A 24,886-nucleotide genomic window follows, 5' to 3' on the forward strand; every position below is an offset into this window, starting at 1 on the left:
ATGGTACCTATTTATCTACTTGCACTTGACGTGCTTTCGAACTGCTAGGCTGGCAGGAGCAGGGACCGGTAGCAACGGGAGCTTACCCCGTTGCGAGGATTCGAACCGCCGACCTTCTGATCGGCAAGTCCTAGGCTCTGTGGTTTAACCCACAGCGTCTGATCCAGGAGGGCGGTTCATATGTCAGCTGCATGCTGCTGTTTTCCCTGATTTCTCAATGGAGATGAGTTGGATGCTTTGGAACAGCTGCAAGGCATTTACTGAGCCGTGTGACCATGTATGCCTTTCCTTCCATTGAACACTAGAGGCCAGAGTTGACACACTTAATCCTTTCTCATTGATTTCCACCGGTAACTTACATAACTCTTGTACACTTTACTGCTGAGGCTTATCTTGCAAGCCTGGCACTGGGGTCACATAAAACATAGCTGGGAAGTGCAAGAGCTGTGCAAGAGCTTGCCAGCCTCTCCGTATATACCATACTTTCCCGTGCATAAGACTAGGTTTCTTTTACTTTAAAATAAGGTTAAAAATCTGGGGTGTCTTAAACATGGATTGTGCATACAGTGGTACCTCGGGTTACATATGCTTCAGGTTACATACGCTTCAGGTTACAGACTTCGCTAACCCAGAAATAGTGCTTCAGGTTAAGAACTTTGCTTCAGGATGAGAACAGAAATTGTGCTCTGGTGACGCGGCAGCAGCAGGAGGCCCCATTAGCTAAAGTGGTGCTTCAGGTTAAGAACAGTTTCAGGTTAAGTACGGACCTCCGGAACAAATTAAGTACTTAACCTGAGGTACCACTGTATGTCCATTTTTTAAATTTGGGGCCCCCAAAAGTAAGGGGCGTCTTATAACGGCTTCCAACAGAACACTAAAATACAACAACCTATTAAACATTAAAAGCTTCCCTAAACAGGGCTGCCTTCAGATGTCTTCTAAAAGTTTGGTTGTTATTTTTCTCTTTGACATCTGGTGGGAGGGCGTTCCACAGGGCGGGTGCCATTACCGAGAAGGCCCTCTGCCTGGTTCCTAGTAACTTGGCTTCTCGCAGTGAGGGAACCACCAGAAGGCCCTTGGAGCTGGACCTCAGTATCTGGGCAGAACGATGGGGGTGGAGACGCTCCTTCAGGCATACTGGACTGACGCCGTTTAGGGCTTTAAAGGTCAGCACCAACACTTTGAATTGTGCTCAGAAATGTACTGGGAGCCAGTGTAGGTCTTTCAAGACCAGTGTTATGTGGTCCCGGCGGCCACTCCCAGTCACCAGTCTAGCTGCCGCATTCTGGATTAATTTCAGTTTCCAGGTCACCTTCAAAGGTAGCCCCACGTAGAGCGCATTGCAGTAGTCCAAGCGGGAGCCAACTAGAGCATGCACCACTCTGGCGAGACAGTCTGCGGGCAGGTAGGGTCTCAGCCTGCGTACCAGATGCAGCTGGTAAACAGCTGCCCTGGACACAGAATTGACCTGCACCTCCATGGACAGCTGTGAGTCCAAAATGACTCCCAGGCTGCGCACCTGGTCCTTCAGGGGCACAGTTACCCCATTCAGGACCAAGGAGTCCTCCACACCCGCCCGCCTCCTGTCCCCCCAAAACAGTACTTCTGTCCTGTCAGGATTCAGCCTCAATCTGTTAGCCGCCATCCATCCTCCAACCACCCCCAGACACTCCAGTGGTCTCTAATGCTCCTGGACGATCACAGTCAGAAGGGCAGACTTATAAATATGAAATATTATATGGAGAAATGTCCTGCGGTTGTGCCCATGCAAGCATTTGCTTAGATTACCTCATGGATTAAAACTCCCTGTTCCTTTTATTCAATCTCAAGGCTTTTGTTATCAGTGTGATATGAGTTTGGACTATATCATAGGAAACACCCCCCCCATTAAAAAAAAACCCTCTATAGGCACCTTTACACTGCAGTCATAAAGCATTTTATTTCCGTGTTTAAGCTAGCTTCTCCCGAGAACGTTGAAATCTACCGCTAGAGCAGTGCAACCTGTTTGAGAGAAAAGTCTGTGCAGTCTGACGCCTGGCTGAGAGCTGAAAGCAACAAATTCGCTCACAAAGGCTTCAAGGAGTTGGAATTGTAGCTTCAGATCAGCTACCAAACTCATACTGCACTTTGAGCGCACCATATATTAGTGCCATCTTACAGCACTAAACTAACTACAGGTAAGCAAGCTTCTTTTGTAATGAAATTACCGACAGGTGCTTCAAGCTCCTTCAGTGCAGCCGCAGGGCTCTCTTGAAGGCCCACTCAGAAAGAGATTTCATTTAAGGGTAACAATATATGCTCATTTTCTGTGGAACAAGACTACAGGAGGTTTCGCCATCGAGGGGCCCTTTCTGTCCGGCTCTTTCTGGGGGTTGGAGGGTGGTTGCCACTAGCGGAGAGGCTAGGCTTATGTGGCTGCAACTCAGCTGAAGGCGGCTTTAGAAACAGGTTCCATCAAGATGTCGATGACAACACAAATTCATAGTAGCGGGCATGTCGTTTCCCAAACAACTGATTACTCACCAGTTTAGTCATGGAGACAGTGAGTTATTTTTGTCTGTATCACCGTATATATCTTACTCAAGATCATCTCCTTAAGGCTGATGGTGCAAGACTCTAGCACTGCAGAGCTTACTCTCTCCACCCAGTGCCAGATTTACGTATAAGCTAAACAAGCTATAGCTTAGGGCCCCACTCTCTTGTGGGGCCCAAAAAAATTTAAGGGGAAAAAAAACTTGGATGTACATTTCCAAAATATAAGATAAAAAACAAATAAAATAAAACCTCCATATAGCAACAGTGTTTTGTGTTGTGTAGGCTCCTATAATGGAAGCAATGGGCCCCGCCTGCTCCCTAAAATATCACTATCACTATTAATATACTTCTTCTTAATTGTATTTCACTATTAATATACTTCTTATTAATTGTATTTCAGTTCAACCATTACTTCGATAAAATACATATTTTGTTATGTGCAAATGGCTTTAGATACCTATTAGCTCCATAATATAGCATATATTCTTTAGATACCTATTAGCTCCATAATATAGCATATATTCAACACACAAAAACAGTGACTATTTGTTGTTGACAAAGGACAGCTGGATATAAAGGACCCCATTACCTTCAGTAACTTAGGGCCACATCAAACCTAAATCCAGCCCTGTCTCCACCCATAGTTTTTCATCTGTTGTCAGGGCAATGACAGCTTTCCTATCAATTTCCTATCAACTGAGCGCGGGTGGCACTGTGGTCTAAACCACAGAGCCTAGGGCTTGCAGATCGGAAGGTCAGCAGTTCGAATTCCCACAACGGAGTGAGCTCCCGTTGTTCGGTCCCTGCTCCTGCCCACTTAGCAGTTCAAAAGCATGTCAAGTGCAAGTAGATAAATAGGTACCGCTCTGACAGGAAGGTAAACGGCATTTCTGGGCACTGCTCTGGTTTGCCAGAAGCGGCTTAGTCATGCTGGCCACATGACCCGGAAGCTGCCTGTGGACAAACACCGGCTCCCTCGGCCAATAAAGCGAGATGAGCGCCTTTGACTGGACTTAACCGTCCAGGGGTCCTTTACCTTTTGCCTTAATGCAATTTATTCCCCCCCCCTCCATGTTGTTTGCTAGGCATGCTGGGAATTGTAGCTCTGTGAGGGGTAACTTACAGCTCCCATGATTCTTTGCAAGAAATAATATGTTTTAAATGTACCGTGTACGCTCCCCTTGAACAAGGGGATAAAACAGCATTGGATAACATTGTTATGCAAGAGATAATCCCCACAGGTTTGATCTCCACAGGAGCACAGCAGAGCTGTGGGAGAGAAGCAGTTCAGTTGTGTGTGTTTCTTTCCTCTGCCCAAAGGAAATTCTGGTCCTTGCCTGATTCCAGGCAATTCAGGTGTTACATTTTGTACCTCTGTGACACAGAAATAATTTCTTTTGAAGTCTGCATTTGGGCAGGTTCCCTACGTGTGGGGCTCGTTTTCTTGCTCCACACAGGAGCTGCTCCCCAGCACTGCTGCAATGGTATCCATGATATGGCATGGGGACAAGTAGAAGCCAGAATCACCAACTTTGGAGAGAGGAAAGACAAATGGGTAGTGTAAATTCAGAACGGTTGGTGTCAATTTCTGTTCTTGTTATGTACTGAAGTTCTCACCCTGGGCCAGCATGGGGATACTGTAGATAGTTCAGGTCCACATATGCAAATAAGGGATCGAAAGTGACGTTCAGTGATTGGATAGTTACAGAAAGTTGCTACAGTTACGTTGTACTAGAGCTCTATATACGCAGGCTGGCTGAACCCTTCGGTTCTGTTCTGTTCTGGCCTGTGAATAAACAAGAGCTGTTTGAAGAATCACTGTGTCGTCTGATACGTTCACCCACAATTTAACAGTTCTCATCTCTGGAAATAATCCAGTCATTCTCCTAGAACAGAGCTGAGGAAACTTTGGCTCCCCAGATGTTGCTGAACCACATCTCTCTGGCCATTGGCCATGCTTGCTAAGACTGATGGCAGCTGGCATCCCATAACTTCTGGGGGGCCACTGGCTACCTGTTTCTTTTGCCTCTGCAAGTAGCAGTTGTGGGGGGGGATTTAAGAAGGGGTGGTGACACCTGGGGCAGAAATTAAAGTTCTGCTTTCCCAGAGCTATATCCCTAATCCAAATAATCTCCTTGCTGTTACTGACACTTCTAAACAAACAAGATATCAGAAAAGTCTATTCACAAATCTCCCATGTCTTATCTAGTCCGGCCCTCAAATGGGCAGAGGTTCAAGCAGCCCAGAAGCTTATTTTGTTATTGTTTTTTATAACCCTGCAATTACAAAGCATTTATTATAAGTTTTAAGGCCACTTGACATGGGAGCGGTATTTAAAGAAGGCCTCTAACCAAGGAGTTTGGTTGATTGTTGCTCTGGGGGTACCTTTGGTGGCAAATCCAGGGGTTTGCCTCCATATAATTTGTGAAATTCCCCTTGCCCAAATTCCGTGGGCGGTTGTAAACATGGATTAATAAAACCTTGCCGTAGCCGAGAGTCTCATTAATGTGTAGCTTCTAGAGTGTGCTAATCTCCAGGGTCCTTTCCTATCATTAAGTAAACAATGATGTCAGTGGAAACCAACACCTCCTGACATTATGAAGGGCACCTTAAGCCACCACAAAGTATGAGTCTGCCGGATTTCTGGGCACAAGATTATTCACAGCTGCTAGGGATTTCAACTCCATAATATTCTTTACATCACAATGGTTTTCTTTTCTTTTCTTTTCTATTCGGTGGGACATATTCATTGCAGATAATCCTTCCGTGTAATGCCAACAAAGGATTTCATAACTAAGGTGTACCTTTGGCTGTGAAAAACCATAAAATCAATTGTTGTTGTTTAGTCATTTCGTCATGTCCGACTCTTTAGTTGTGTCCGACTCTTCGTGACCCCCTGGACCAGAGCACGCCAGGCCCTCCTGTCTTCCACTGCCTCCCGCAGTTTGGTCAGACTCATGTTTGTAGCTTCGAGAATACTGTCCAACCATCTCGTCCTCTGTCATCGCCTTCTCCTTGTGCCCTCCATCTTTCCCAACATCAGGGTCTTTTCCGGGGAGTCTTCTCTTCTCATGAGGTGGCCAAAGTATTGGAGCCTCAGCTTCACGATCTGTCCTTCCAGTGAGCACTCAGGGCTGATTTCTTTAAGAATGGATACGTTTGATCTTCTTGCAGTCCATGGGACTCTCAAGAGTCTCCTCCAGCACCATAATTCAAAAGCATCAATTCTTTGGCGATCAGCCTTCTTTATGGTCCAGCTCTCATTGATAAAATCAATACTGTGCTCTAATTTCCACAATTCAAAACACATATGTAATTGGGAGACGAGTTACCGATATGTTTCAAGCCCGTTTCTTTCACTGATAACAGAAGAAAATTGTCTATGTTGAACCACTGCAATGTTGCTGTGTTTTAGATAGCTTTGGAATATGCAATATGTCCATTACTGAAATCAATAAAAAACGAAGGCTTCATACACATGTAAGCTGTTGCTGTTTGCTACTTCTTCCTCTTCTTCCTTGCCAGAGGATGGAGTCGAAAGAAGGTATCTTCAGGCGGCAACTGGTAGATGTTCATGGTGTTGCCTTGTTTTGGAGCATCGCTGAGGCATGGAGCCAGGTGGAGAACTTCCAGGCCAAGCCAGATGATCTTCTGATTGCCACCTACCCCAAATCAGGTGCCTGAGCCTAAGGCCTTCCCTGGATTTTGATGTTTAATGCATAGAATGCACAACGGCTGCTTATCTGTTGCAGGGAATTGGGACATTTTCAGGAGTGGGATTCAGTCTAGTTACACACTGCAAAACGTCGCTTGAAAAATATGCACTTCTGCCAGAAATCCTGGCAGTGTTTGTGAGATTGCCACGTCAAATGAGAATATGTGACTGGCAGTTGTCAGACTGCTACATCTTCGCCCGTGGTACTCATGATGACCATGCAAGGTCGCTTCCATGCCATGTTGAGCTGTCTTCTCCATTGGATTCATCTCTAAGAATCCCTTGATGGATGGCAGCTCCTTCTTTTGTGCCAAAGTTATGTTAATTGTCAGGGGCTCCAGGGTTTGGAATAGCAGACCTTATGGCCTGAGGCTGGAACTGTTTGTGCTCATGCCAGAACTTTCTTCTGACATAAAAAAAAAAGAATGGCAACATCAGCTTTCTATCTGCTGCCCTAATAATAATTTATTATTTATACCCCGCCCATCTGGCGGAGTTTCCCCAGCCACTCTGGGCGGCTACCAACCGAGTGTTAAAAACAATACAGCATTAAATATTAAAAATTTCCCTAAACGGGGCTGCCTTCAGGTGTCTTTTAAAAATAGGATAGCTGCTTATTTCCTTGACATCTGGTGGGAGGGTGTTCCACAGGGCGGGTGCCACTACCGAGAAGGCCCTCTGCCTGGTTCCCTGTAGCTTTGCTTCCTCGCAATGAGGGAACCGCCAGAAGGCCCTCGGAGCTGGACCTCAGTGTCTGGGCTGGATGATGGGGGTGGAGACACTCTTTCAGGTATACAGGACTGAGGCCGTTTAGAGCTTTAAAGGTCAGCACCTGCAAAGCATAGTTACAAACAAAAACAATGCCCGCCTCCAGATTAAAAGTCCCTAGATTGTTTAATTGAACAAGGGCCTGCGAGAAGAGGAATGTTTTTGCCTGGTGCCTAAAGATATGTTACAAAGGAGCCAGGCAAGCCTCCCTAGGGATAGAGCATTCCATAAATGGGGCCACCTCAGAAAAGGCCTGTACTCATCTTGCCACGCTCTCACAGAGGAGGTACATGAAAAAAGGCCACAAATGTTGAATATGTAGGAGCCAAGTCGGTTCATATGGGCGGAAGAGGTCGTTGAGGTATTGCGGCCGTGAGCCATTTTAAGGCTTTAGAGGTCAAATCCAGCGTATTGAATTGAGCCTGGAAACTAACTGGCAGCCAGCACAGTAGAAGCAAGATTGCTGCATTCTGCTGTAAAGGACTGAGTTGACTATCTGCAAATGGGCGTTTAATGCTCACAACTATATGCTCAAACTGTCTTGCCCTGGTGAGCAACCTGACCACTGAATTCTGCACCAGAATTTGGACCCTTATCAGAGGCAGCCCCACAACTTCAGAGAAACTTCACAGGAAGCTTCAAGCATATTTTCACAACTCTAAAGGATAGATTATGTTTGTTTTTAACGATAGCTAAGATTCACAGGAAGCGGAGTTCTGTATCCAGTTTGAATTAAAACCAATTTTTCTGTATTCCTTTTCTGTGTTAATCAGCTGATTTTAAGGGATTCCCCCTTAAAACTTGTGTGCAGTGTCAGCAATCTATACCCATTTTGCGTGTTCAGACCCAGAGACCTCCCCCCTAAATAAGCACACATTTGACTCCAATTTTAGTTTTGGTTTTTGGCAGAATTTAGGCCACAACTTTATTGATTACAGAAAGTGAGTGGTTGCATAGGCTCTGGTTCAACTAGCTCCCTACACCCTTGCAGGTAGCAGTCAAGAGTGAACACCTGAGGTAGGTGGAAAGCCCAGGAACGGACTATGTCCACTCCCCAGATGCTCCCCTGGACTCAGACATGGGTACAACCTCCTCTCGGGGGTTGACCAAACCAAGTTGAGTCCCTAGATTCCTTTAATGTAATACCCTTCACATAAGGATGGCGAGAGCGTTCTCCCATCCCTATCACCTGAACCAGAGCCTATCCGCAACCTTACAAGTTGTGACGAATTGCTACGCGGCAAGCGAAACCCAAATGGCACCAGCCAAACAGCCAAGTGGGGAAAATTCCTGCCGTGCCCCTGTCCCAACGACAGACAACACACAACGACATAGCAAGGTCAATCGCAAAATGCCCTAAAAGTAGGGAGAGGTGGGCGGGTGTTCCGATGCACAAGCCGAAAGAGGATGTTCTGGGTCACATGCATAGGTATATATAGGTCCCTTGCCCCGTTTAGACGGCTCCCTATTGGCCAGATTAAACCCAGCAATGAGGTACCTACCAATCGGGTGTTGTGGTTGTCCAATATACCCACCCACAACCAGGAGGTCAGTCTCCAGGTCTCACCACAACATGTACCCTCTTTTAGGGAGGACGCGCTTTACAAACCCAGCTGATACCTTATGCTAAAATTTACTCTGTGGGTAATTTTATCTAATTTGCACATGCATTTACATTTTCAGGCACAACCTGGGTCAGTGAGATTCTGGACATGATTTACAACGATGCAGATGTGGAAAAATGTAAACGAGATGCCATTTTCAATCGTGTTCCTTTCATGGAGCTGATTATTCCTGACGTTATTAATGGTAAAGCCTTTGCTGTATTACAAAGTACAAAGAAGGTGATGAATTCATCTTCCCTACGTGCCCAGTGTATGCGTTTTCCCCACACTTTTGGTCCTTGAAGCACAACTTTTTGCTTTCCGGTTAAAAAGTGGAAATGATGGAAACAAAAATTATTGATCAGCTCCAAAAGCAACGGGCAGATACAGTTTCAAACTTTCAAAAAGAGATAGTTGAGATTGATACGAAATTACTTTTAAAAATGTACCATCTCCTACTTTATGGGGAAACGCTGGATGAAATGGTAAAGTCAGCACAAATAAAGTGGGCTCAGGATTTAGGTCATGATATACAACTTGAAGATTGGGAAAAGGTGTGGAAGGTGAACCTAAAATTTACAGATTGCATCTTACTGAAAGACGATTACATGAAAATGATGTATAGATGGTATATAACACCAGAGAAAGTGGTCAAAATGTATAAAAAGGGATCAAAAACTTGTTGGAAGTGTAAAGAAAAAGATGGTACATTTTATCATATGTGGTGGGAATGCAAAAAGATTAGAAATTATTGGGAAATGATATATAATGAATTGAAAAAAAGTTTTAAAAGACTTTTGTTAAGAAACCAGAAGCATTCCTCCTAGGAATCTTAGACCAAGATGTAAAAAAAGAAAATTAGAAATTATTTATGTAAGCAACAACAGCGGCAAGAATTACCATATATTAGCACAAACTTGGAAGACAGAAGAAATACCCACGAAAGAACAGTGGCTAGGGAAACTTATGGAATATGCAGAACTGGCAAAACTAACAGAAAAACTACATGAAAATGACAACAAAGGCTTTAAAAGAGAATGAGAACCATTTACAACATCTATGAAGAGGCAAAATAAAGAAATAGACTCATTGGCAGGTGTCAGGGAACTGACCTCAGAGGGAAAGGAGGTGATAGGGCTCCCAGAGACTGGGAGAGACTCAACAGCCAAAGCAGGGACCAGCAGGGGGAGTGCGGGGTCTCTGGAGGAGGATCTCAGGGATACTGAGAGAGATGCAGCAGCGCAGGCAGGAAGCAGGGGGGAGAAAGGGGTGAGAGACACGTCCAGTGAAAATAGTGGGGAGGTGTCAGAAGCAATTGCAGGGAGACCCATGCTTCGTCGGAAGCTGTCACGTCGTGAGTCCAGGAGACGTGTTTCCGTTAAGGAACTTCTTTGTTGGAGGCGTTTCCGCAAACAGCCACTGTCGGACTCTAACAGTGACTAGAGCAGACATGTCTGAGGAGCTCTGTCACACACAGAGGTTTGTGGGGCCGCACAAACTCTGAAGGGGCACCATTTTAAGCACAAGCAGCTAATCATCCCCTAATAGCAGTCCGACAGTCTCTGTACGCTGTCTGTGCAGGAGAAAGCATCATGAGCGACCCAGCCGGAGCAGGGGGAGGAGCTGATCCAAGCTTGGAAGAAAGATGCCGAGCATTGGAGGTCCAACTGGCGCTGCAGACGGCGAGGCTCGAGGAGAGGAGGGCTCAAGATGCAGACAAGAAGGGGAGAACCACTCAGTTCCCCAGAAAGGTACCAGGATTGGTGCAGAAGTTTGGGGGGGACCCCAAGGATTACCATGCCTTTAGGACTGAAATGCAATATGCCCTGAATGTCCAGTTTGATGAGTTCCCTGATGAGGAATCTCGAGTTGCTTTTGTAATTGGGCATCTTGAGAAGGGCGCGCGAGACTGGGTTCGACCCCTGATGGCAACGCACAACGATATCCTAAAGGACACTATGAAATTTTTTCGTGCAATGGATATCATGTTTTCCAGCGACGTTGAGGAAGGGGCGGTGCGCAGACAGTTAATGGCTTGCAAGCAGGGAAGCAGATCTGTCCGTGAGTACTGGACTGAATTTACCATGCTGATTCACAGATTGGGGTGGGATTTATCGGCAGCACCCATTCAGATGCTATTTGAAGAAGGTCTTTCTTCAGCTGTGAAAGACGAGCTGGCCAGGAGCCCCAGGGCGGTGTCTATGGATCAGCTGACCAAATCTGCGCTGACCATTGGAGCGCGCCAGGAGGCAAGAGCCTTGGAGAGGCGGGAAGGGAGAGGGGAACGTTGGAAGGAGTTACGCATTCCAGACATTCCTGAGCCAGCTTTCCCGCCGGCAGAGCCGATGGAAATCGGAACAGCCCGCGCGCGCGCAGTTTCAAAGCCCAGTGAGGGGGCGAAGAAGGAGGGAAAGGGAGCCCGGAAATGCTATCTCTGCCAACAGCCAGGCCACTTTGCCAGAGTCTGCCCCCAGAGGAAGGAATGGCAAGGGATGGTGGGAACTGTTGAGGGGGAAGAGCAGGGAGAAACGGAGCAGGTAAAAGCCAACGCCTGGTTGCCATCAGGGCACTGCAGCCAGGCCAAAGAGCAGTGAAAGTGCCCCTTCCCCAAGTGCCAGTGCCAGAAGCTCCTCGACCGGCTCTAGTGATTGAAGTGTCGCTAGAGCTGCAAAATGGACACCCCCTAAAAATAAAGGCACTGTTGGACTCAGGCAGCTCCTGCAATTTTATGAGCAAGGAGTTTGCTGCTGAACACCAGATACAGACTATCCCTTTAAGCAACCCCCTGCAGGTGACCACGATCGATGGCAGGGAACTGTTGGGAGGAGGAGTCAGCTTGCAGACCATCCCAATGATAATGAGGGTGGCAAGGCACACAGAACTGATAGCGTTTAATGTGGCCACCTTGGGAGGTGCTCCCATTATTTTGGGAATGAGCTGGCTAGCCCTACATGATCCGCTGGTGGGCTGGCATCAAAGAGTGGTTTCCTTCGGTTCCGCACATTGCTTAGAACACTGCAGGGGGGAAAAGGGGTCAGCAGGGGCCCAAGCCACCCTGGCAGGGACTGAAGTAGTGGAGAAGGGGAAGGTGCCACCACAGTATGCTGATCTCAGCGACGTGTTCAGCGAGAAGGAAGCTGACCAACTACCTCCGCATAGACCCTTTGATTGCCAGATCAATTTACTCCCTGGAGCACAGCTTCCTGTAGGCAAGTTGTATGCCATGTCAGACAGGGAAATGCAGGAGTTGCGAGCGTTCATTGACAAGAACCTGAAGAGGGGCTTCATCAGAGAGTCCAAGGCAGCGGGGGGTAGCCCAGTGTTTTTTGTGGACAAAAAAAACACGGACAAGCCGAGGCTGGTATGTGACTTTCGGGCCCTAAATGCAGTGACAGAGCCGGCGGCTTTTCCTATGCCCAGGATTGATGATATTTTGACCAGGGTGCGGAAGGGAAAGATTTTTACAAAGCTGGACCTAAGGGGGGCGTACAACCTGATACGTATAAGGAAAGGGGATGAATGGAAGACCACCATGTTCACCCCTTTGGGGGCATTTGAATACTTAGTTATGCCTTTTGGATTACAAACAGGCTCCGCGTGTTTTCAAGCTTTCATGAACCACGTACTGGGGCCTTTGCTCTACAAGAATTGCGTGGCCTTCTTAGATGACGTGTTGGTGTATTCGGAGAATGAGGAGCAACATGTGAGAGACGTCAGAGAAGTGTTGAGCAGGCTGCAAGCCAACCGACTGTGGGTGAAACTGGAGAAGTGTCAGTTTCATACCAAGGAGGTGGAATTCCTGGGGTACCGCTTGTCAGACAAAGGGTTGGCCATGGACCCCGGCAAGGTTCAAGCGGTGCTGGAATGGAAAACACCCAAGACCAAGAAGGATGTGCAGAGGTTCCTAGGGTTTGGAAACTTTTATCGTAAGTTCATCCGCAACTTCGCCCACCTGACGGCGCCCATCACGGACTGTCTCAGCAGCAAAAAGAAGTTTGTTTGGACGGGGGAGGCGGAGCGAGCGTTTGAGGAACTGAAAAGGGCCTTCGCCTCTGGCGAACAACTTCTACATGTGGATTTACAAAAAAAGCTGAGGGTCGAAACAGACGCGTCGGACCGAGCCATAGGGGCGGTGCTTCTTCTGCAGCCGGGGAAGGAGGGGTCAGAGTGGCGACCGTGTGCCTTCTTTTCGCGGAAGCTGAACAAGTCTGAGAGGAACTACACGGTGTACGACCGGGAACTTCTTGCAATTTATGAGGCCTTCCGGAGATGGAGGCACCTACTAATTGGTGCACAACAGAAGGTGCAAGTGTGCACGGACCATAAGAATCTAGAGTATTGGAGAACTGCGCGAGTGCTCAACCAACGGCAGTTGAGATGGGCCCAGGAGTTCTCCAAATTTAACTTTGAGATTTGTTACGTACCAGGCCCGGAGAACGTTAGGGCGGACGCTCTCTCACGCAAACCTGAATATTTGGAGGGAGAGGGTGTACCCGAAGAGACCCATGTCATTCCCGAGGACCGCTGGGTGTGTGGGGCGGCATTGGTGGGGCAAAGGGAACTGGTAGAGGGAACGGGGCAGGATGTATACGCCCAGGACAAACTCAGGAGTCTTAGGAGGGAGGGAGACAAACCCGGGGGTTTTGAGGAGAGAAATGGGGCGTTGTACTACAAGGGAGCGTTATACATACCTGAAGGGGAATTGAGGGAAAAGGTACTCAAGCAACTGCACGATAACCCCACAGCAGGGCATTTTGGGCAACACAAAACCATGTGGCTGGTTACCAGGGAATTCTGGTGGCCCAAGGTCAGGGAAGATGTGCGTGAATATGTGAGAGGGTGTGACCGTTGCCAACGAGCCAAGGGGGAGAGGCGGGCACCGGCAGGTTTATTAGAACCACTACCCACGCCGGAAAGACCGTGGGAGGCAGTGGCAATAGATTTTATGACTGATCTGCCCAGGTCCAAAGGGAAAACAGCCATTATGGTGGTGGTAGATCTGTTAACCAAGATGGCACACTTTATAGCCTGCTCACATGCGGTCACAGCAGAAGAAACCGCCAAATTGTTTGTGGAAAATGTGTTTAGGTTGCATGGCGCCCCCTTGAGGGTGGTTTCGGACCGAGGGAAACAATTTACTTCCAGGTTCTGGAGGAAGCTCATGAGCTTACTGCATGTAGAGGTTAATTTCTCTACTGCCCGTCATCCAGAAACCAACGGGCAGGCGGAAAGAGCTAATGGTGTCCTCCAGCAATATTTGAGGTGTTATGTTAATGACAGAGAGAATGATTGGGTGGAGAAGCTGGCGTTGGCAGAATTTGCTTACAACAATGCAGAGAACGTGTCCACGGGAATGAGCCCTTTTTTGGCCAATCACGGGTGTCATCCCCGAGCCTTCCCAGGGGGGGAGGGGGAGAACTGGAGCGTTCCAGCAGCAGAACAGTTCGTTGAAGAAATGGAAGCGATCCATCGCCAACTCCAACTTAATTTAAACCGGGCGAAGGAGGAATATAAGAGGCAGGCAGACAAAACCAGAAGGGAAGGGGAAAGCCTTAGGGTGGGAGACCAGGTGTGGCTGTCCACCCAAGGGTTACCATTTAAAGGAGGTTGTAAGAAGTTAAGACCCAAAAGACTGGGCCCATTTGAAGTCACGCAACAGGTCAACCCAGTGGCTTTCAGACTCCGGTTACCGAACCACATGAAGTTGCACCCAGTGTTCCACAGATCGTTGCTGTCACCGTATATAGGGGACAGAGAGGGGAGGGTCAATAGGGGACCAGCGATGGAGGAAAAAGAACACAGCTACCATGCAGCGGAGATCCTAGATTCCAGGTGGAAAGGAGAGCAAGTAGAGTATTTGGTAATGTGGGAAGGGGAACCGGAGTCGGAAAACACCTGGGTCAGGGCAGAGGATGTAGATGACGAGGTTCTAATTGAAACTTTTCATCAGAGATTCCCTCGAAAACCCCAGCCAGTGGCGAGGTTCCGGAGGGAATACTTCGCCACCACAGACGAAGAAGAGGAGTTGGAGGGGTTCTCTGATTCCGAGGTGGAGGAGGATTCAGCGAGTCGGAACAAAGACCGATGGAGGGAGATGTTCGAGACGTCGGAAGATGAAGAGGATTCGTTTCGGGGTTTCAGCTCCTCACCGCCCAGAGGAGAGGGAGGGGGCGGGGGGGAAGGGGGCCCTGGAGGGGAGGTGGATGTCAGGGAACTGACCTCAGAGGGAAAGGAGGTGATAGGGCTCCCAGAGACTGGGAGAGACTCAACAGCCAAAGCAGGGACCAGCAGGGGGAGCGCGGGGTCTCTGGAGGAGGATCTCAGGGATACTGAGAGAGATGCAGCAGCGCAGGCAGGAAGCAGGGGGGAGAAAGGGGTGAGAGACACGTCCAGTGAAAATAGTGGGGAGGTGTCAGAAGCAATTGCAGGGAGACCCATGCTTCGTCGGAAGCTGTCACGTCGTGAGTCCAGGAGACGTGTTTCCGTTAAGGAACTTCTTTGTTGGAGGCGTTTCCGCAAACAGCCACTGTCGGACTCTAACAGTGACTAGAGCAGACATGTCTGAGGAGCTCTGTCACACACAGAGGTTTGTGGGGCCGCACAAACTCTGAAGGGGCACCATTTTAAGCACAAGCAGCTAATCATCCCCTAATAGCAGGGTTTGAGTAAACAATCACAACTGTATACAACAGAAAATAAGTCTATGTGTATTGGGAAAACTTTGGGAAACAATACGCAGAGTGAATGATATGGAACTAAAGGAAAACGGGAGTATAAGGAAGTCCAGGGGAGGAGGGTGGAAATATGAAAAATTGTCAAAGATATATTGTTAGAAGAAGTATACATGGAAAAATCAATTTAATTTTTTTTTTTAAAAAGCAACAGGCAGGTATCCTTCTTGTAACAGGTGAGCTCTGTGCAGTTATTGGGATGTTAGAGCCTCTGTCATTGGTAAATAACCTGTTTTAGCTGGGCAGGTCTCCATGGGTAGACCCACAAATTCACTGACAAATTCCACCTGTGCAAGAATTCAGGGGCATCTCTAGATCAGGTTCAGAATAAATTATTTTTTCAAATGTTTTTGTCCCTTGCCCACTTTAATTGTTTTCTCTATGTTTTCAAGGTGTAGAACAACTTGCTGAGATACCTTCTCCGCGACTAGTTAAGACTCACCTCCCAGTGCAACTTGTCCCCGAGTCCTTTTGGGAAAATGGTTGCAAGGTAAAATAAATCTGCCTTTCATTAGGATGCACTACAGACGCTATTGCTTACTTTTGCCTGACTACGCATTCTGACTGAACCATCTCTGATTGGTCCTAGAACAATAGGATCCAAATTGTGAGTATATTTCAATCTCTGAATTTGCTTCAGCCTTGGATTTGATTCTATGAAGGATCAAGGAGTCCTGTATACCTGAAGGAGCGTCTCCACCCCCATTGTTCAGACTGGACACTGAGTTTCAGAGCCAAGGCTCCTGGTGGTTCCCTAATAATAATAATAATAATAATAATAATAATAATAATATATTTATACCCCGCCCATCTGGCTGGGTCCCACCAGCCACTCTGGGCGGCTTCCAACGAAACACTAAAATACAATAACCTATTAAACATTAAAAGCTTCCCTAAACAGGTCTGCCTTCAGATGTCTTCTAAAAGTTTGGTAGTTATTTTCCTGTTTGACATCTGGTGGGAGGGCATTCCACAGGGCGGGTGCCACTACAGAGAAGGCCCTCTGCCTGGTTCCCTCTAACCTCACTTCTTACAGGGAGGGAACCGCCACAAGGCCCTTGGCGCTGGACCTCAGTGTCCGGGCAGAACGATGGAGGTGGAGATGCTCCTTTAGGTATACTGGACCGAGGCCGTTTAGGGCTTTAAAGGTCAGCACTTTGAATTGTGCTCGGAAACGTACCGGGAGCCAGTGTAGGTATTTCAAGACCGGTGTTATGTGGTCTCGGCGGCCGCCCCCAGTCACCTGTCTAGCTGCCGCATTCTGGATTAGTTGTAGTTTCTGGATCACCTTCAAAGCCCCACATAGAGCGCATTGCAGTAGATATTTGAAGGCAGCCCTGTTTCAGGAAGCTTTTCGTTATTGATGTTGTTCTTGCTGTGGTTGTTCCTGTATTTTTGTGGCAAGTCTGCCAGAGTGGCCTGGGTAACCTAGTCAGATGGGCAGATATAAGAAATATATTATTCGTCCCCTTTTGGCTCTTGACATATCTATCTCCCATCTCCTGAGTTGCTTTTCCATGGAGTCCACTGCCATTGGACTGCCATCTTTATACAATTCTCATAAGATGTTGCACTTGAGGAACTGAAACAATTTTTCATTTGTTTGAAACAAAAATAGCTATACATCTTGTGAGATTCCAATATTCATATCTTTATTCCATTTTATTATGTATTTGTGTACTGTTGTCTCATTATGTACATAGTTGACATCTAATAATATTTCATATCCATTCTTTCCACTCCAAAACTGTTGACTTTTGCTAAACCTACTCAGGAAAGGTTGAATTTGCATGTACTGGAACATGAATGGGTAGTGGGTTCAAGGTCTAGTTTATTCTTCATTTGGTCTAATGATTCTATATCCTTCCAGTCTTGGAATGTCTCCAAGTTATCAACCTTCCCAAATTACCTAGTGGACCTTTCAGATGGGATCTTTCATCATGTATCAAAGAGGCATATGGCTGCTTGTATTGGTCCCATATTTACCTCACGGATCTGTAAACTTTGATAGTCAGGGCACTTCACGCAGGTATGGAGGGAGCATTCTTGCCTGCCAATACAGACAGTGTGCACCAGTGCTGAAAGAGATAGGGAATGTTTTTGAAATTTGGGTAAAATGTCATTCCATAAAATGCAGCCTTCCCTTTTTATAAGTTAGTAAGTTCATTATGAATTTATTTAAGAATGAGGAATGGGGTGTACAGATCATAGAACTTATTTTTTAAATTTCAGACTTTCAAGAAAAGGATCAGTTTTTCAAACGTACGTTTTGCAAATTTGGACAAAACAGAAACACTCAATGTTCATTCCCACAGATGATCTATGTGGCCAGGAATGCCAAGGATGTAGCTGTCTCTTATTACTACTTCTACAAGATGGCAAAGATGCACCCAGAACCTGGAACCTGGGATGAGTTTCTCGGGAAATTTGTGGCGGGGGAAGGTAGAACTTGGAAAGAACATTTCATTTCTGAGTACAACCTGTGGACCTTCTCCTGGTCCTTAGTTAGGCAAAAGTTTTGTTCCTCTTAAACAGTCATGGTGTCCCCCAAAGAATCCTGGGATTTGTAGTCTGGTAAGTTGTTGGGAGGGACGCGGGTGGCGCTGTGGGTTAAACCACAGAGCCTAGGACTTGCCGATCAGAAGGTTGGCGGTTCGACTCCCAGTGACGGGGTGAGCTCCCGTTGCTCGGTCGCTGCTCCTGCCCACCTAGCAGTTCGAAAGCACGTCAAAGTGCAAGTAGATAAATAGGTACCGCTCAGGCGGGAAGGTAAACGGCGTTTCCGTGCGCTGCTCTGGTTCGCCAGAAGCAGCTTAGTCATGCTGGCCACATGACCCGGAAGCTGTACGCCGGCTCCCTCGGCTAATAAAGTGAGATGAGCGCTGCAACCCCAGAGTCGGTCATGACTGGACCTAATGGTCAGGGGTCCCTTTACCTTTACTTAAGTTGTTGTTGAGGGCCAAATGGCAGGCTCCTGTGTTAAGAGCAGGTCTGTTCCCATCGGGTGTAAGACAGGGGTGGAGGTATACTGATTTAGGTTGAAAATCAGGAAGGTGGTGGCAGATTTTGGGCTCTCAGAGTTAAGCCACACTCTGCGCGATGCTCAAATTGGGTACCTCCCCACTTCATTCCATAACATTGTTGTGGTGCCCCCTTCAGCGCAGTGCCCAGTCGCGCTACCCAAAAACCACCTCTGAGGATGGGGTTAGTATCTCCTTGCCTACGGACACATTTTCACTGTAAATTTCCTTCCTTTCACATATGGGAGAGATGCACATTTTAAAAGGAAGTGTGTGCTTTGGTCCCAAAAAAATCTCTGTTAGGGTCTAATAGGGTTCCCCTCCCCCTCCAACCAGGGAATAAAAATATCAAAGGCCCCCATAGAGGAGGGGGAGACTGTTGAACTCCTTAAAGCCTGAAGGATAGAGTTGCCCTCAATGTTTGTGGTAAGCAGGACACAAAACAATAATGGCCTTTCAACCCAACTGCTGCTCATATACAGGCAACGGAAGTCCAAAGATGAACTGCATATAACTAGGAATGTGACTTTGCACATATTTGCCATTCAAAATACAGTGGTACCTCGGTTTTCGAACAGCTTAGTTCACAAACAGCTTGGAACCTGATCACTGCAAAACCGGAAGTAGGTGTTCCGGTTTTTGAACTTTCTTTCAGAAGCTAAATGTGCTCAGTTTTGATTCCCCCTGTGTTTTCTGTTGCGCTGCTAATTTGCGTCCCCCCCATTGTAACTCAGCCTTCCGTTTCCGATTGCAGTGCTCTGAGGTGATATTTGAAGCTTATATTTGTTGCTTTTGTTTTTGCTATTTATTTTGCCTTTTTTGTTTTGGGGGTTTTCCAATTAATTTGTTTTTGTGACTGTGTGGATCCCAGTTCAGCTACTGATTGATTGATTGATTGATTGTGTGACTGTGGAAATGGATAAAAGCTCCCCCTCCAAACAATGACTATCATGAGTGCAGGTAAGGGGAAATAAAATATTTTTATAATCTACAATACTGTTTTATTTATTTTATAGTACAGTACATTGATTATTGCTTTCATTTTATGGATCGATGGTCTCGTTAGATAATAAAATTCATGTCAAATTGCTGTTTTTGGGGTTGTTTTTAAAAGTCTGGAACGGGTTAATCCGTTTTGCATTACTTTCTATGGGAAAGCGCTCCTTGGTTGTGGAACGCTTTGGTTTTGGAACGGACTTCCGGAACTGATTAAGTTTGAGAAGCAAGGTACCACTGTATAGTACACTCGGGGTTTAACAAATGTGATATACCTGCAATAGAAAGGTAGCTTCTGTGGTATGTGCAAAGCTGGAAGAATTAAGAAAGAAAACAAATATTGTGTAGAATACCCTCCATCTCATGTAGTCAGAGCCCATGCAGAAGCAAGGTCCACGTGTTCAATCGGACTTACAGTGGTACCTCAGGTTAAGTACTTAATTCGTTCCGGTGGTCCGTACTTAACCTGAAACTGTTCTTAACCTGAAGCACCACTTTAGCTAATGGGGCCTCCTGCTGCTGCCGCGCCTCCGGAGCACAATTTCTGTTCTCATCCTGAAGCAAAGTTCTTAACCTGAAGCACTATTTCTGGGTTAGCGGAGTCTGTAACCTGAAGCGTATGTAACCTGAGGTACCGCTGTACTTCTTAGTAGCCTTTGACCATTGATGCTTTTTCATATTGATATTCTGTCCGTATTCTTTTAATTTTTTTTGTAATCTGAGTTTTAAAAAAAAATTTTGCCCATCTCTCTCTCCCTTTGTAGTGGCATTTGGATCCTGGTATGACCATGTAAAAGGATGGTGGGAGAAGAAGAAGACCCACCCTAATATTCTGTATCTCTTCTATGAAGACATGAAGGAGGTGTGTGAAACCTCTGATGCTAAAGGCATGATGGTCCCAGACAGCCTGTTTACTGAGCATTCCTGCTGATTTCTTTTTAGGGAGAGCAGACGACACGTTTGGCTATTTAATGAGCATTTATTCTTATTTGCTTCCTAAGAATTGAGATGGTCTTTCATCAAAACAAGTGTTAACCCACACTCCCTAGTGCCTTTTCCAGTCATTTTTGCTCATTACCAAAAGTCTGATCTTTTGGGTTTGTCATGTAAGAACTCCAGATAATAATGTCAAAACCTGAATTTGCTGACAGAGCCTAGGACTTGCTGATCAGAAGGTCAGGGGTTTGAATCCCTGTGACGGGCTGAGCTCCAGTTGCTCGGTCCCTGCTCCTGCCAACCTAGCAGTTCAAAAGCACATCAAAGTGGAAGTAGATAAATAGGTACCACTCTGGCGGGAAGGTAAACGGCGTTTCCGTGCGCTGCTCTGGTTCGCCAGAAGCGGCTCAGTCATGCTGGCCACATGACCCGGAAGCTGTACACCGGCTCCCTCGGCCAATAAAGTGAGATGAGTGCCACAACCCCAGAGTTGGCCACGACTGGACTTAATAGTCAGGGGAATGAATCCCACCCCAAAAGACTGACAATCAGGAAGCATCCGCTGCCTCTCTTTTTGCAGGACCCCAAGCGTGAAGTAGAGAAGGTGATTCGGTTTCTGGGAAAGGAGGTGTCGGAGGAAGTGGTGAATAAAATTCTTCATCATACGTCGTTCAAGGAGATGCAGAAGAACGCCACTTCAAACTATACCATGATGCCAGCTGACCAAATGGACCACAGTGTGTCTCCTTTCATGAGAAAAGGTCAGTCTCCTTTATATGCAATATGACTTCGCAACATTCAGCTTCCCACAAATCGTTAATTGGGACCAGAGTTTTTTTTAAAACAACAACAACAACAACAGAACAATAGTTTAAAAAATTGGCAATTTAAGATCCTTACACGTTTTAGATTATTTTAATATTATGCCAAGTTTCTTCACGGCACGTTTTCAAGTTCTCAATAGATATGAAAGTTAGAATTCTTGTTCATAAGATCTGTAAATACTTACATTTAACAATGTAATAGTCTTCCGTGCGTATATAACACGTGTATTTTTTCAATTTTTTTAAAATTAATTTTTGAAATTAAACATTATCATCACACACACAAAAATAAAAAAATAAAACATTTTCACACAATATTAAATCCACATTTTGGGATCCCTCAGATCCCCTCATTACCTTCCCGGGTTCTTTTTTTCCTTATCTTTAATTATACCCAAATTTAAACATTCTCCTTAATGTTGCAAGTATTTTTAAAAACCTGCTAGAGTATTAACTTCCTTACAATGCTTTTGTCCATTTGCAATAAACATTTTCCATTCTTTTTTAATATTTGTTGTCTTCTTGATTTCTAAGTCTTCCAGTTCCCGGTAATTTAGCCATTTCGGCATATTCCATTAATTTGAGTTGCCAATCTTCTTTAGTGGGAGCTTCCTTCCTTCCTTCCTTCCTTCCTTCCTTCCTTCCTTCCTTCCTTCCTTCCTTCCTTCCTTCCTTCCTCCTCCTCCTCCTCCATCTCCTCCATCTTCTTCTTCTTCTTGCCCCATGAAAGGGCTGTCGTTCCCCAATGCCAGTTTATATTCCCTGAAGTGAGTGAAATCTTTAAGTATTGCTTTGCTCCCAATTCCTTCCCCCTTCCCCCCTTAAAAAAAAATTAGTGAAATAACCGTGGCTCTTTAATGTTAGCTATTAGTAGGTACTTCTACTGAAGAAAAGCAAATTGTCTCAAGCGCTGGGAAACGGAATTGTTTGACCCACCCTGCCAGCAAATGGTTTGTGCCCATGCTATCTGGGTCAAACCCTACGCAATCCTTTGATTTCTATGGTCTGAAGTGTTCCTAGCTCTGGGCTAGAATGATTACAGCGCTGATGGTTATCTGCAGAACAGAACATAGGCCTTATGATGGTCACCTAGTGATTTTTTGGTTTCCTTCTCCACAGGGATTGCAGGTGACTGGAAGAACCAATTCACCGTAGCTCAGAACGAGAGATTTGATGAGGATTATGCGGAGAAAATGAAGGGATCTACCTTGCTTTTTCGAACGGAGATCTAAGGGACAAACATTTTTCTCTACAGCGGGGTGAAAGCCGCTGGCTTCTCCTCTCTCAGCGCTGCTCCCACAATGATTAATTTGAGATTTGTTGTGCTTTATCACTACCCAGATTGTTACGGAAAAATCTAGGTGTGAGGCTGCTCAGTCACCCAGCTCGTCGGGCAGAGCCCGCGGGTCCCTGCGGAATAAAGGAAGGAGTCCAGCCACCAACCGGAGCAAATAGCTGTAGATCAGTTTATTGTGCAACAGGTTCAAAGAGTAATTTTGAACCCTGAGGATGGGGTGACAAAGACTTTTAAACTTTCCCATCATATCCCAGAATACAGTTCGTACAGCATCATTGCTACATCACTGACATGTCACAAAAGGGGAGGGGGTTAACCTTGGTAAACATGCCCAGACAAGTACTTGGTACAAGATTAGCATAAGCAGACATGGCAGGGCAAGATTAGCATAGACAAATATGTCTTAAGTACCCACCACCCAAAAGTACAATAGAACTTCCTTTGCATGTCTGGAGCCTGAGGCAAGTCAGGTGATGAGATTTGGCTTCCCTTGGCTAACAATGAGCCCAGCAATTGTCACCTCTAGGAACTTCCTGGAGTCCTTTTTCAAGGGGAAAATAGCTTTGGAATGGCGGAAACTGGCAAAGGAGTTGATTTTATATTATTTTTAAAGCTAGGTAACTTCCCTGAGCTGTCAAGTTGAAAGGATACATTCAGGCATAATATTTGTAACATTTAACTTTAAAGATGTGCCCCCCCCCTGTAATTTCCGTAACACAGATAATGGTCCAGAAGAAGTCATTGCATCTCAGCAGCTTAGCTGTCCTGAGGAGCCAATAGGTTTGCCTCATAGAACCATTCCTTCAGGCTAAGTTCCTCAACAACCCGTCAATAAGAAGAGCCACAAAGAATCCTGCAGCTTGCGTCTCGTCTCTCGGACGGCTCCTTCCTCAGAGCTAACCATTTGCCTAACCTTTGCAAAGTCCCTGCCTCTGTCCTTTCTGATCTACGCTTGCTCCCCTGGACTTTGGCTCTCTGCCTGACCCGACTACAGCTCTGCCTCTGGGACTTCTGACTTTTATGCAACTGCTTCAGAGAGAGTCCCGAAGGAGTGGCCTTTATCTTGTTCTCACTTCCCGTGCTTAGTTGACTCTTGTTTCCAATAAAGTCCTCCCTCTTTCAGACCAGGTGCTTCTGTAATTACCACACAAAGTATATTTGCTAATCTGTTTGGCACATCACACTTGGCCAGCTATAACATTTCCTCAGCGCTGGCGGCCTGAGGCATTGTTCCGGCATCTCAAGCACACAGTCAGAAGGGCTCCTTGCCTGAAGTGATTTCTCAATGTCATGGTTTAGGGCAGGGCTGCCCAACAGGTTGATCGCGATCTACTGGTTGTTCGTGGGGTGTCCCTGGTCGATCCTGGTTGGTCATTGGACCCTCAGCTGTTGTGCTGCTAACTTTCTTTAGGGAGCTCAACAACTGTGGCTCCCCAAAAAAGCTCAACAACTTTAGTCAATCCATAGCTGTCAAGTGTCCCTTATTTGAAGGGACAGTCCCTTATTCCAGCGCCATGTCCCGCTGCTGTCCCTTATTGATGGATGTCCCTTAAATGCCCCTTAAATGATGTCCTGATTAATAACGGTAAAATGCACACATTTTAGTTTATGTGACGGCTGCCAATACTGACTTCCCAGTGATCATGAAAACAGCTACATTTTAATGGAATGTCTATCCTTTTTCCATTCTCTTCATTATATACCGTGGCTCGCTTTAAAGCAGCAAAGCGGACAGGAGCCACCTGCTTTGCTGTTTTAAATAGTTTAGTACAACATTTGATTCAGAATTTCCCCCCTTGTTTTCCTGCTCTAAAAACTAGGTGCATCTTATGGTCAGGTGTGTCTTATGGCGCGAAAAATACAGTATTTGGGCAGATCTGCTTTCAATAAATGGCTTTGTCACTATCATGGTTGATAAACGTTGCTAGCTGACTGGACAGAAAGCCACCATGACTTGCTCTTTGGCTCCTAAAACAAGGGTTTTCTTCCGCAGAGGCACACTCCATTATCTCTTGAGACAGATGGATGCCAACAAACAACTGGTGAAGTGTGCACACCAAACTGCTGTCGGAAACCCTCATGACTGGGTGGGAGGGGAGAGGGGAAATAGAACGGAATGGCTGGAGCAGGAGAACAGAGATGAGTCACCTGCCCATAACCAGCAACGGGGGAATTAAACAATTGAATGTAGCTGGGATTGGGCGGGAGCGTCCACTGAAACTAAAATGGAGATGAAGAAACTCAGGCAGCCCAGTGAGCATGCTCAGAAGGCATGGCATACTGACCAATGGGAGGGTGAGAAACCAAAGGGAGGAGAGGTGGAATGGGGTGGCTTGAACCCTGAACGGGAGCATTCCAGCACATTTTGTCACATGGCCCCATTTGTCCATATGCGCTGATACCAAGTTGTGTCTTTTCATGCTTAGGCAGCCGTCATGACACCCACGCTGCACAGAAAAG

General features: G+C 46.3%; 1 protein-coding gene across 2 annotated transcripts; it reads left to right on the forward strand.

Moving 5' to 3' along the window:
* Window positions 1-2,000: 2,000 nt before the first annotated feature.
* Window positions 2,001-23,578, forward strand: LOC309516293 (sulfotransferase 1 family member D1-like). Of its 2 annotated transcripts, XM_082195079.1 has the most exons (9): window positions 2,001-2,177; window positions 3,954-4,109; window positions 6,063-6,211; window positions 8,702-8,827; window positions 15,746-15,843; window positions 17,669-17,795; window positions 20,134-20,231; window positions 20,886-21,066; window positions 22,249-23,578. In XM_082195079.1, exons 2-9 carry the CDS (start codon window positions 4,036-4,038, stop codon window positions 22,359-22,361), a joined length of 966 nt encoding a protein of 321 aa, XP_082051205.1. In that variant the 5' UTR covers window positions 2,001-2,177; window positions 3,954-4,035; the 3' UTR covers window positions 22,362-23,578. The 2 variants fall into 2 exon arrangements, with proteins under 2 accessions (XP_082051205.1, XP_082051206.1); XM_082195080.1 differs by lacking the exon at window positions 3,954-4,109 and having other exon boundaries at window positions 2,006-2,177.
* Window positions 23,579-24,886: the final 1,308 nt, after the last annotated feature.

Source organism: Podarcis vaucheri, assembly GCF_965113315.1.
Source record: "Podarcis vaucheri genome assembly, chromosome: 13".
Lineage (NCBI taxonomy): Eukaryota > Metazoa > Chordata > Lepidosauria > Squamata > Lacertidae > Podarcis > Podarcis vaucheri.